We start from the raw sequence: 13,776 nt of genomic DNA on the forward strand, positions 1-13,776 counted from the left end.
TTTGTTTGTTATATTTAATCAGCTTTAGTAATACCCAATGGTATTTGTATTACTACGAGTTATTTAAATGCAATATTTAGAATGATACAATAATATAACGGGGGTTTGTATTATTGTGTACTTATAAAAAGTATTTAAATTTAATTTAAAAAGTATTTAAATTTAATTTCAAAAATCGATGCTGTTGTTTGTATTTTTTTACCATCTAGAAAATATTTTGCTGCACTGCAAGGTATAATAATAATCATCCAACCAAGTTGCATTTATATTATTCTAACATTAACAATGTAATGAAATATATTTATTATTTTACCTAACCCGCCATGTTAAACTTCCCTAAGCGTGATGTATACAACTTCCTTACTTCTCGAGTGATGTAAAGTTGAAAAAAACTCACTCGGTGATGTAATGAAACCCATTTAAATAACATTGAGTGCTTAACTTAAAAAAATATACCTCTATGGAGGCATCGACGTTCAACGCCAGAAATCAGCTGTGCGCTTGAATGTTATTGTTATGCTTTAAAGTTTTTTCCTAACCTAGCTTTTGTTTGTAAAAGAACGTTACTGTTAGACGATAAGTGAAATAGATAATGAAGCATATTGCTCGTAACCTCCTGTATATTGTCGAGTCAGGTAAAATCTTGTACGTTACACGTTGCGCAAGAGCGTGTTTACATCTCTCAGGTGAATTATGCAACTCGCTTCCGCTCGTTGCACAACATTCACCTGCGTGATGTAAAAACGCTCTTACTACACTTGTAATGTAAATAGCTATAAGCATACCATGTGCATTTTGTTGGGAGTTGTAGGAAGAAAATATAAATTAACTTGAAATAATTTGTATATTTTAAATAAACACAATGCGTTGCATAGTTCCTTGTAAAAAATGTACATAAATATTTTTTTACACAAGTCACCTTAAAAATATAATAGATGTGTAAATCACATATCACAAGATTTATAGAAAAGTGCTAAAAATATAAATGTAACAATACTTATAATGGATATATATCTTAGACTATATTACAAGATGACACATTTAACACACAAAACTACTACATATGGTTAGGCTACTTGACACTATATGATGGCAGTAGATTGTTATTTTTACATTTTTACAACGTTGGTAGCATTATTTATACCCATTAAAAACCGTCTAACAATACTTTTTTCAAAAATATCCTCCAAACTTACTTTATACGCTTGATAAAATCTTTTTCCTGTTGACAACAGTTTGTTGAAATGTGTTTTTGAGAGGTGCAAAATGTATTGAATCAGAACGTCAAGTATGAAACAGATCAGGTTGGATGACTACAAAATGTACACCAGTAATAAAACAAAAGTACTGTGTCAGGGAATATACTTGATGTAAAAATAGATAACATCACTCTACTCAACAAACTAAAATTGTAAATTAGTGTGAAAGATCAGTGTTTTTGTGATCTTACCAGACATACACCAACCTTACTGAGCCAATACATTTACATGATACAAAATATTACACGTAAAATAGAATTGATAAGTACAAAACTTGTGGATATCATGAAAAATATGATAAAGACAGTTTTATACAACAAAAACTGAAAACGGAGGAAGTTTGTATGTTATCAACAGGAATACATTTTCTTCATCAAAGTCGCTAAAAAATCAGTCAAAAGTCAGTCTTTTGAATGGACATTCACTCAATTAGGTAAGACCACTTGCGGTGTGCCAAGACAATCACACAACAAGATCACACACAAGCAAATTTACTGCAGAATTTACAAGTTGGATAATTCTATCAATAAGTTATTTTGTTTTGTTTATATTATAGAATACACTCCAATGTAGAACCTCTATTATGAGTTGTTCTTAAAATGTTTTTCATAACTTGATATTTAATCAATTTGGATATAATGTCTGAAGAAAAGAAAAAAAACAAGGCCAGAGAATTATTTAATATTATTTTTTTAATATTGCCTTATGAATTATGTAGATACAGGATACTCACATAACTGTGGATCGTATCAGAGCTTTGTGTACAAATAAATAACTCTTAATAGCATCAGCATGTTTCCATGAATATTGAAAATGGTACCATACCCTATGATTTGATAAAATAGACAAGATTTGCAAATTATATGGTATAAAATTGAATTAAATTAAGTAGTACCATACTTATAGGAAAATCATATTTTAGTCTTGGATTGAGAATTATTTGTTAAAATAATGTTAAAAAGATGTTACCTTAAACCATAAGGAGGATTTTAATGTCTTTTAAAACTAAGAATTTAAACAATTTACTATAAAAATTGTTTTAAAACAAGAAATCAAACAAACTTAATTGACATTAGTATCATACAACCTACTGCTGTTGTAGTAGTAGTTAAATATGTGGTATGAGATCTTTTATTAAATCTAATATTTAGTCAATTTGTATTTTAAGGATAGCTCAGACATCAAAAATCAAAACCTTACATTTTGGTGTAAACTTTAAACAAAATTATCATCTTTGTATACCAGTACTTAAACATAATGATAATAGGCCCTAAAAATAAGTATAAAACATAAATTATATACAACTTTATATTTGATATTAACTTCCAATTGTTTATTTCATAAGACCCTACAAATCACATTGGGCAGTGAATAGGTGCATACACATTGCACTGCTTTCAAAAAAGTAACTGGTTTTAAAAGTTGCTTTTGTAAGTACAAATTTACATTTACATATAACTTAGTATAATGTGATATAGTAAAGCTGTAATACAAAAATTAATAAATAAAGCTAACTTATTAACATATTTCACCTTGGAAGTAGGTGGTAAAATAATATAACAGCACACAAGTAGATATTGAAAGACAAGAAAGAAGCCTTGGAAGAATAGGGACTGTTTTCACCTTTTTGTGTTGTTTCATGCCACTTTTTGCCCCAGAATTTGGGCAGTTTAGTGGGATTCATATCTAGGGTGAAATTTGGACAACCAAACCAAAACGGAGCAGAAGGAATTGGTTGTTCGCTTTCAGCTCGCATTCTTATGTCGTTCAGTCGCCAAAAACCCTTTCCTTTGAAGAAGTATGTTTTTCCTGGTAAAAAAAAGAACAAGACTAGTAAATGTTGTTACAGTTGTTGAATCATATCAAAACAGATAAGATTGAGAATGACTGTCTTGAGTTTCAATGGAGCTAGTTTACTTCTAAAAACTACAGGCTAAACAATTTTCACCGAATATTTGCTTTTGCGCGCAAATAATGCAATTAGTGTCTTTCAACTGCAATCTTCAAAATAATTGATTCACAATCATGAGGAATCTAACTGTTGGAATGTTGGAAGAGAATGTGATGAAAAAAAAAAACAATTTCATGATAGGAATGTTCTAATTCCCCTACGGAACAGCAATGAATCCTGATTATTGATAATGTATCCAAACGTCAATATCAAAACCAATTGAATGTAGTTTCGTGTTGATTTTAATTAATCAAAAGCAGATTTCAGTCGTAGGTTCAAAAGTAGTGTTCTTTAATTCTTTGTTTTAGTTTGACCAATAACATTTATAAAGCTTAAACACCCATAGTGGATCAAATTAACTTTACATCAGAATTTTAACCTAAAAATGAACTTTAATTTGACTATAACTGCAAACTTACCATCTTTCCATTGGAATACTGCATCGAAATGTGAGCCCATCCCCTTCCACATTGTGGTTATTTCTCTTGGGTAGTCCAGCTCTATGTGCTTCTCTTCCTCATCAAACCTAAAACAAAAAAGTATTAATTAAATGCATTTTTAATTGAGCGCAGCGAGAGAACCTCTTACTCGTAGACTATTATGCGTTTTGTAGTACACTAAAGAATAATATCAATTATTATAATATTAATTCCTAGACGACTGAAGCAATCATTTTCAAATTTTGCATGGTGATAATGACTATACCAGTGATATCAAATATCTATATGGCACAACAAAATTCTCCCAGGAATCCGCCCCACGGGGTCTCAAAGTTTCAATGCAATCCTTGTGGAAGCAGTATTTGACACATAAATGACTTTGAACATAAATGAATTTGGCATCAGATAGCTGCTGACTCGAATACAGCTCATCAGGAAATAGGTGATAGAACTATTCTTAACTGTCAACAACTGATATTAGAAGTGAAATGGTGTGGATCATAAACATAAACAAATTATTTCACTAGCTCGAACTTTAAACAAATAACATTAACATAATAGATTGGGTGTTTTTTAAAGTTCCATTTAATTAATAATACAAAAATTACCATACAATAACAAAAATCTGCTAAAAATCTCATCTAAAAATATTGAGGTATTAGGTTATCATTACATCACATCATCCTCTTTTAACTAGCCTTGGTACATCGACCTATAGTTGTCTTGATATAACCACTGGTCGACGTAACCACCCATGGCCACGCCCAATATTGTGTAAAACAACATATTATGAAGTTCTAATGATGTCTGCTTGTATGCAACTACTAGAGACAACCTGGCAGACGACTAGCTTAGATTGTGCCACTAAGACACAGCTTCAGACAGTGACGATGACGATGCATAATGCCATAAGGTTATGTCCAGTGTTTTATAAACCTGATTTTCATTTGATTCAAATTCATTTTTGTTTATTTATGGTATTGAAACCCGAATTTGGTTTAGGTACCACCTATGAACATGGTTTGTGTGCCTTCTAAAAACATCATAATTTTAAAAAGCTTGAAAAATCAGTAAATAATTTGTTGGAGTAAAGGTGGATATTTCTAGTTTGTTATGCTAGATCTTTAGAATAAATTAGAGTTTACTCTAATGTATTTATAATGCCTAACCTCCAGTAGATGTTTCCGCTGTAGAAGTAGGTACGACTGTTGTATCCCCAGACCATCGCAGCATCTATGTGATCCACTGTGGAAGGTAAACCTAGGGACTGCAGTGGACGAGGGTATCCCGTCTCCAGGCGGTTACCATCAAAAACGTACATCTCTCGTCCTGCAGGACAAGTTTTCATGATAAAAATGTAAACCCAAATCCAATTTTGATCAAGTAGTGCTATATAGTCCTCTAACTCGAAACAAAATGGTACAACCCTTGTCGCAGTAAAAAATATGGTTCTTAAGTTATTGCTACCATTGTGTTTTTGGGGAAAAAATTGTATGGGGATAAAATATCATATTTACTTCCACCGCTTACCTATGTTGTTGTTAACAAGCTATTGGGAGAAAGTGTGCCAGATTGATGATAAGTTACCGTTTATTTAAAAAACTATGAATACTTTGTAACCAACCATCTTATAAAATTGTTTTGTGTACAGCTTTGAGGTATGTTGTTTTTGTATTAGATTAATAAACACTATTTTATGATTTTTTGTAGGATAATCTGGAAGTAACCTTGTTCTAAAAATTAAAGCTTTAGAGTATTATTTTTTTATAAATTTGTCTATGTTATGAGGGATTCAGGCAATTTCTCTTACCAACAAAGAAGACGATTTTCTTGTCAAGACGTTCGTAGACGGCATCCACATGAGTCAGGTTCCGAGGCAGTTCCTTCCACAGGTGAGTGATTGGAGCTGGGTATCCTTCCATCAGCCCCTTGTCACCTAGCCTCCACATGTACTGCCACAACAACAACAATTAATATAATATCATACTTCTCACACACACACACACACACACTATCAAATAGTTGAATAAATCAAATGATCCTGCTTAAAAAACCAGCTGATCTTAGCTCATCCTTCACTCGCCTTCGCTTTAAAATATGTGCAGACTAGACCTTGTTTATTTGATTTAGGTGAATCAGGAAATGTTGGTGGCTGTTGTGTTTCCACAAGAAGGATTGGTTAACAAACTAGAAAAGACATAGGATTTCAGATTTTTCAAAGTTTGTTTTTGAGTTTGTTTGGAAGCTGATCCAAGTCAACAATGTTATTATTATGGCAGTGTACAGTTTCATTATTAAAAAAATAGGACTTTTAACAATAGCTTGAATATATTTACACTAAGCTTTTAGCATTTACACACGTTTTCCAAGACTACTAGACAATATTCAATGAGTTTGTTTAAACGTTGATCGATTCGCTAGAACAAAACAATATCACAACCATTAACAATTAGGAGCAATATACAACTTTTATTTGGCCATGGCCATAGGATAAGGTATTATCAAATAGCCCAAAAGAGATTCAGACTAAAAATTAAAACAATAAACTTGAATCCAATTAATATCAGGTTTGTGTTACAGTAGTAGTGCGTTCTCACCCTCTTATTTCAATGTGTCTTATGTTGTCTTGTTTGATTGTTAGAATTTGTAGTGAGCTTGAGAAATAACTAAATAAACAAACTGATCAAACGTACTTCTCCTTTGAAGAAAAAGGTCTCTTTTCTGATAACAGCGACTGCGTCAAAGCTGGTGTCGCAAGTATCAGGTTTGCCAGGTGCAGTGGAGGTAGGGTGGTGGTGTCTGTGGTGCGGTCGGTGTGTCGTAGTGGTACTACTGATTTTGAAGGTTGGTACCGCTGAAGCTGGAGTGGTGGCAGCAGTGTTGGGGGTTTTGGTAGGTCTGTACGGTGGTCTGAAGGGTTGCTGGCCTTCCATATTTGGCTTGTATGTAGGAATTTTAGCCCATCGGTTTTTGGCTCCTGAAAAACATGTCACATTTTCAGAAGTAAATACACTGTGCTGTCATAAATTCTTATTTTGAAACAGGAGTGAATTAGAGAACTTTTGAAAATGGCTACCGGCTTAAACTAACTGGAGTTAAATATAACTTCCAATAAGTTTTGACTACATAAAGATGATACTTACCATAGAGTTGTTGGATGCCTCGTCGATCATCATCAGGTAAGGTGAATGTTCCAACGCTGCTGAGAGTCTGGTACCAAGGGAACATGAGAGAAGTCGGATCACTTGAGTGAGACAAGCCAAGTGAGTGGCCAAACTCATGCACAGCCACCATGAACACATGGGTGCCATCCACTGTAACAATCATCAATGTTCAAAACTGTATTTTGAAAAGTAAAAAGTAGATTTAAAGACATAAGGTTTGCCTAACGACAACCTGAAATTGATTTCATTAAATTCGTTTTGACTGGCCCAACTAGTATCAGAGGAAAACAGATAAAACAATCAGACTGATACTTCCCCTGATAAAAGATAAGTCCACAGACAATTCCACCCACAACATGGTTGGGATAGGATGCTGACTGAGCTTAGCTTTAATTGATAATTAATAAGCTGGATTACAATGATTGCAAAACTCAGAGCCCTGATGTAAAGGAATTAGCCTATTAAAAATTAAAAGATTATTAAATGTATCGCAGATATTAATATCATGAACATCATGATGAAATATTTACCAATCATGCTGAAAGCCACTACTTACACAGTGTTTCTAGCCAAGAAAAATGCATAAAGAATAAATATTTGAGTTTTAAGAGATCATTTACGAAAAAAAAAGATAATGTCATAAAGAGAGTAAAATAATCAGTAGACTCCTTGTGATCATTGGAGAAGGAAATAAATATGTCAACTAATCAAGAAGCAGAAGCAATTCTTATAAACAATTAAAGGCTTTTACACTGTGTGTCTTAGATAAACTATTTTAAGCAACAAATCTTCTTTAACGTTAGAACTAAAAATACTGATGTGGTAACTTTCAATTTTAGTAATTTATCAGATTCACTACCCATAATCGATGTGACTTAGAACGCTTAACAATTAAGGTAAGGACAACTCTAAATGAGTTTTGAGATAACTAAACAAGCACTCTTAATAAAAGGACATATCCATATTTCTGAAGCAAATTCCGGCAATCAATAAGAGAAAATGTAATAGTCAGGTTGGGTAGCAGGAAAATATTTCAGTTCTGGCAGAGAGGCTGCAATTTTAGGTGGTTATAGTATACAAGTTTCTGAACCTAAAACCGCCCAGACCCCAATTTTTAAGGACCTCGGTCGTCCGTAATGACGTCATCAAAATGGCGGCCGTAAGAGGATGCTGGGTCCCCATGAATTGGCTATAACGACCGAATGCCTGAACCGATTTTCATGAAATTTGGCACACAAGTGCTTGAATACATTATGTCGGCCTGGGTTGAAAATGGTCAAGTTTCATCAAGTCATTTCAAAATGGCGGCCATTCAAAACTAAAAAAATTATGAGAAAAATAATTGTGAATTGTTTTATACAGGGTGAGTTTTAAATGAGTTCCCCCCTACTTTTTTATACTTTTCTTAAGATATCAACTCCGAACCACGTCAGATAATTGTAGAGTAGCGATTCCTTCATTTCGACTAGTTTTTATTTTATCCGTTTTTAGTTATCAAGCTTTCTTGATAAAATATAACAATTATTTTGATTTAAAATGTCAATATTTCAAAAACCAAACATGACAATGTAAAACGGATTGCGGCATTGAATTCAACATAAAAAAGTAGTTCAAAATGATGGGTCACAACACCACCTTCATATTTAAAATAATTTATCACATTTCAAAATGGCGGATTCAAGATGGTGGCTGAAAAAAATACATCCGTCATAACCGAGTAAAAATAGGTCAACAATGAATGGTGGTGTCCACTTATCTTTATCTAGCACTATTTTGAGATTATGGCCTTAGTTTGTAAATGCACAATGTTATAATGGACTAAAAATAAAGTTATAAAAAGTTCTCATAACTTTAGAATGGATCAACATTTTTTTAAACGGATTGCAGCATCGTATTCAGCGTAAAGGTTTTGTTTGAAACGGTGGGTCACAATCCCTATCTTTACATTTGAAAAAATAACTTTGTATCCAAAATGGCGGATCCAAGATGGCGGCCAAAAATGTAAACCCAGTCAAAATGAAGTACTTGCTACTCGACAATGATCTGACATGGTTCAAAGTTGATATCTTAAGAAATGTATAAAAAAGTAGGGGGGGAACTCTTTTAAAACTCACCCTGTATAAAACAATTCACAATTATTTTCCTCATAATTTTTTTTAGTTTTGAACAGCCGCCATTTTGAAATGACTTGATGAAACTTGACCATTTTCAACCCAGGCCGACATAATGTATCCAAGCACTTGTGTGCCAAATTTCATGAAAATCGGTCGTTATAGCCAATTCATGGGGACCCAGCATCCTCTTACGGCCGCCATTTTGATGACGTCATTACGGACGACCGAGGTCCTTAAAAATTGGGGTCTGGGCGGTTTTAGGTTCAGAAACTTTTATACTATAACCACCTAAAATTGCAGCCTCTCTGCCAGAACTGAAATATTCTGCCACTATATGCAGCTATACGACCCCACTAGACTGTGTGCTATAACGAAATATAAACAAAATATCTCGAGCTAGGATAAAGCAGGTGGCTGTTGAGGATTCATTTAGAAGTGTCAAAAATTATAACCCTGCTCTACCACACAGGCCGTCAAAGATCCAGTCATTTTCTAATGGAAGTATTGCTACAGTCTTTGTATAAGCTGTTTTAAATGTACCAGCTGATGTAAACATTGCGTATTTGGTTGTTTATTGATTTTAAGGTTCTGTTTTTAGATTAGAATGGTAAAGCAGTGTTGAAACGTATGGTGTTAGGGGAAAACCGCGACTACGAAGGAGAGTATTTAAGAATGGTGCAAAACATTGGGAATGGTTAAGAACTGGAGGTAGTTTCTACGTTTCTTTAGGTTTCTTAAAACTAACAAAAAATATGTGTGTCAATGCTGATGAAAAGATTGAACCCTAACCAGTGACAACGGATTCGATTTTTTAACCCCATATATATATATATATACACGTATTATATATATAGATATATTAAAAACACAACATGATATGTTATCAATTGAATGACAAAAGCAATACCGTTAACAATTTTACCTACAACCGTTTTTTAAAGTAGCCATTTCAGTTCAGTTCTTAGAATTGAAAAGTTTCTCATAACAGCAATGTTTACTTTCATAACAGCACAGTTTTACTCATAACAACACAAGTAACGGACCAATGAGGTTCAAGGATTGAGAGAGAAGAAGTAAAATTGTAATGATTCAAACTTCAACTAATCAGCTGTTCAGGCCAATTTAATTGTTGAGTGGTGCAGTTAGTGTTTGGTACAATGTTTCACAATGTTGTATCACTGTCAGTGGCAATGAGAGGTTTTAAATGAAAACATAACCTGTCTTAGAAGTTATGAGTATTGATTTTTAGTAATTAAAACACTGTTGTAGGTAAAGTAATGTACATAACTTGCGTAAATAGTGTTAATGACACTACACTCGTAGAAGTTTTTAAGGCACTCACCAAGGCTCGTACCTACTCGTGTCGTTAACACTATCTTTACGCTATCAAACTACTATAATACTTTAAAATGTGGATGAAGAAGCAAATGAATACTTCAGTGTGATCAAAACCATCATCGATGAACCCTCTGAACATTTAGGCGCCTTGGAATGTCAATAACACCCTCAGGAGGAATACTACCTTGGGGTGTTCATGAGTTCATCAGAAACATAAATCTAGGGTTAGGTTTGGAGGGGTGCTTTTGTACACTAATTTTGTTGGACTTAACAAAAGGAGTATGAAATGATAAAGAATAACTGGGTGACTATGCTAATGTGGTTGTTATTAGTAATAACCAAGCTCGTCTCAACAGACTCTTGTATGTCTTTTCATATTTTACGAAGAAAATGTTTAGAATTCTAATCAGGTAAGCATTTTTTATCATCATTACCACAAGACCAAAGCTACTTATTTAGTAAACAAGTATTTACTTACAAATAATTATATGTTTGTTGCCTTTAGCAGAGATAAAATTTTGGAATAAATTAAATTATTTTTTGAAAATAACAAGAAAACAATTTTTTTACTTAAGATGTGTTGTACAGAGGCATCTATAGTGACCCAACCAATGACTATCTAAGGTCATTTAATTCTTATAGTTTGTTTATATAATTTTGTTTATAAAATAATATTACAAGAATTTGTTTACATTTGAGCTTTTTAGGGACTTCTGTCCCTGCAAGCCACTAGTGTATGATATAATGTATGTTAGTTGTAAAAAAAAAAAAACTGACATGTCATATGTTTACTGGTGATTTATCACATGAAGGCGATTTCGACAAAACACTACTCCTCCGTTAATAATGGACGGATTTTTACAAATGATGTGTCAAAATTAAGTATTTTTTGTGTAAAAAAACCCGATTCCTGTAAAAAAAGTCCTCAGGCTTTGCGCCACAGGCTATCAAAATCCCAATGTATTCTTATGAAGAAAAGATTTTGTTTAACAGACGAATAATTTTTATTAATTGCATACTAAAACAGCTGTTCATAGTAAACACATGATACACAAAAGAGCGTTCGCTTTCGGTTTCGATAACTGGAGTGGAGTTGATTGATTAAATTTTCTTTGAGTTGACTCTTTTAAGTCATCGGAAATTATGACTGTTATTCGTTTTTAAATATGCCTGTAATACTTCGCAATTGCTCAAATTCGAGCAACAGGTGCACTAGTAATGTAAATTCTGTCTGACAAATAAACATTTCATTTCATAATAGACATTAAAACCATTCACTGTTTTTGAAGCAAGTCAAAGTGATGGATAAAAGAGTTTGAACAAGGACATAGACGGGTGATGCATGCTGTATCTTTAGCTGCTTTACACAACAGACTTGTTTACATTCCACTACAGCCACATGTATTGGAGAACTGCCCCAGTTTGTCTTTGTTCATTTCTGTTACCAACAAATCAAATGAAAGTTATTAGGGCCTTTAAAACTTACTCATGGTAAAAGTCTGTCAGATTATCATTGGAAATCCCAACGTTTTATAAATCAATAATAGTATGAGACTTAATTTTGTATTTTTCCTCAGTTTGAAAATTACGTGATGTTTCTGAAAATAGTTCTGTTTTTCTTATGTTATTCGTGAGAACATACATTGTACAGAGTTCCATAGTAAATAAATAGATACCCGCCCAACAATAGGGGTGTATTATAAGGGTTAGATTAAAATAGAATGATCAATACAATCATACAACAGTCCAGGCAAGTATCAACATACCGTAACACACTACTGCATGGTACATCAAAATAAAAACATGATTCTACAATCATCTTTTCATTTTGATTTACAATGGATTTAGATTATCTTCAAATGTTGGATTTTAGTGGAGGAAATTCACCAACACAGACGATGGTCCAAGCTGGGTTTCGAGATTGGTGGACCTAAATTTTGAGTCCAAAATTATATTTTGGACAGTGCCGTAACAAAAATTTAAATTTTTTCAGTCTCCAAATGGGTTCTGACATAGTAGGTATAGATATTGCATTTATTTCACTCTAAATTACTTCTTGCTTTTCTGGACATTGTTTTTTATTTTTTCCTAACCTTTCCCAAACGGAATTACAGTATAAGGTTCTACTAGACACTTTGTGCCACATTCTTACATTGATGAATCATTTTTCTTGTACAGATATATTTTAACACTTGCCATCCTCTTTGTTCTCATACTCCAGAAGCCAAGTTTCCTCCTCGTCAAAATGGACATCTCCACCCCTCTCCTCCCCAGGGAAGAATGCGTGTGCCAGTATGCGGCCTGGACCATCAAAAGCGTAGCCATCCCCATGCTCTCCCCTGGTCATATGCAAATACATCTGTTACTTGAGATAAGATCAAATAGCCAATACACTGGACGCATGTGACTAACACAAGCAAAAGTCAACGTATAACTGTGTTTGCAAATATAACTCAACAGAACGAGCTGAACACCTGACATGGTCTGCAAACTACGAGTTAAGTTTAGATCTGATACAATTAGGCTTACATGTGACCAATGTTGCCTTATAATAGGGATTGGGAAACAGGACTGTAGATTGGTGGTTCGTATACCTAGTGTAGTGTACAAGCATAGCCTTTTCTATTATATTTTTAAAATAGATAATCAGAACAAGTTTCTGAGAATTGTTCTATCATTAGAATTTCATCAATTTCATTTTAATTTCCTTTATGCATAATTCCCCCTACCTATAGTTACCGTTTTATTATTTCAATTTTCATTAAATATTGTGTAACTATGTACTGTGTGATCATGATATCCTTTGACGTTTAAAGAAGACTTCTTGAAAGTTGAAACTAGTTGCAGCATTATAGCAACATTTGGATTACACTGAAGCAGTTATTTACACAATAAACATATTCTTGTGCCAGCCCACCAAGAATTGCGGCCACCAGTTCATAACTTTTAAAACTAAATAAGGTTGATAAAACCAAGGGATTTTGCTGTATAAATTGGATAGTAATAATATAATTTGTATCATTCAAAGAAGAAAAACATTATCACAAAGCTGCGAGGCTCTGCTCACGAGTCTCCAAAATAAAGCCTATCTATATAATTAATACGCTACATGAAACTTTGTCGGTTGAACTCTTCCGCCATTTCTTAACCGATTTTATCTATTGACGTCTCATTGGAAAGAGTGTGTCGCGTAGATTTGCAAACTGGCCTTACATTTTTGAAAATGCCCCTTGGGCTCTGCCCCAGTGGCTTTGAAAGTTCCCATGTTATCCTTATGAAGAACATAATTGTTTACATTTTGATCAGCTGTATAATTGAATTGCTGTTATTTATGTTTCAATTCAATGAAACGCATTGAGTACATTTATTTACTATTTGAGTTTGTGTAAACATAACCCCCAAGACTGATCGTGTTAGTATGGTTGTATGGGTTGTATCTTAAATTTGTGTATTTATCGTTGTTTTGTGTCGGTATGACGGATCGTGTTAGTATGATTGTAACTTAAATTT

General features: G+C 33.4%; 1 protein-coding gene across 1 annotated transcript in view; it reads right to left on the reverse strand.

The window, feature by feature from the left end:
* Window positions 1-835: 835 nt before the first annotated feature.
* LOC129004503 (matrix metalloproteinase-2-like) overlaps window positions 836-13,776 on the reverse strand; it is a 191,752-nt gene continuing 178,811 nt past the window's right edge. The window contains exons 5-11 of the mRNA XM_054433114.1: window positions 12,463-12,605; window positions 6,794-6,964; window positions 6,344-6,627; window positions 5,461-5,602; window positions 4,820-4,979; window positions 3,630-3,736; window positions 836-3,068 (exon numbers count right to left, since the gene is read on the reverse strand). Of these exons, the coding sequence (XP_054289089.1) occupies window positions 2,788-3,068; window positions 3,630-3,736; window positions 4,820-4,979; window positions 5,461-5,602; window positions 6,344-6,627; window positions 6,794-6,964; window positions 12,463-12,605 (1,288 nt within the window). The 3' untranslated portion in view covers window positions 836-2,787. The remainder of the gene's footprint in view (window positions 3,069-3,629; window positions 3,737-4,819; window positions 4,980-5,460; window positions 5,603-6,343; window positions 6,628-6,793; window positions 6,965-12,462; window positions 12,606-13,776) is intronic.

Source organism: Macrosteles quadrilineatus, unplaced genomic scaffold, assembly GCF_028750875.1.
Source record: "Macrosteles quadrilineatus isolate MER2022 unplaced genomic scaffold, UCM_ALF_1.0 Scaffold_1__1_contigs__length_201487025, whole genome shotgun sequence".
Classification (NCBI taxonomy): domain Eukaryota; kingdom Metazoa; phylum Arthropoda; class Insecta; order Hemiptera; family Cicadellidae; genus Macrosteles; species Macrosteles quadrilineatus.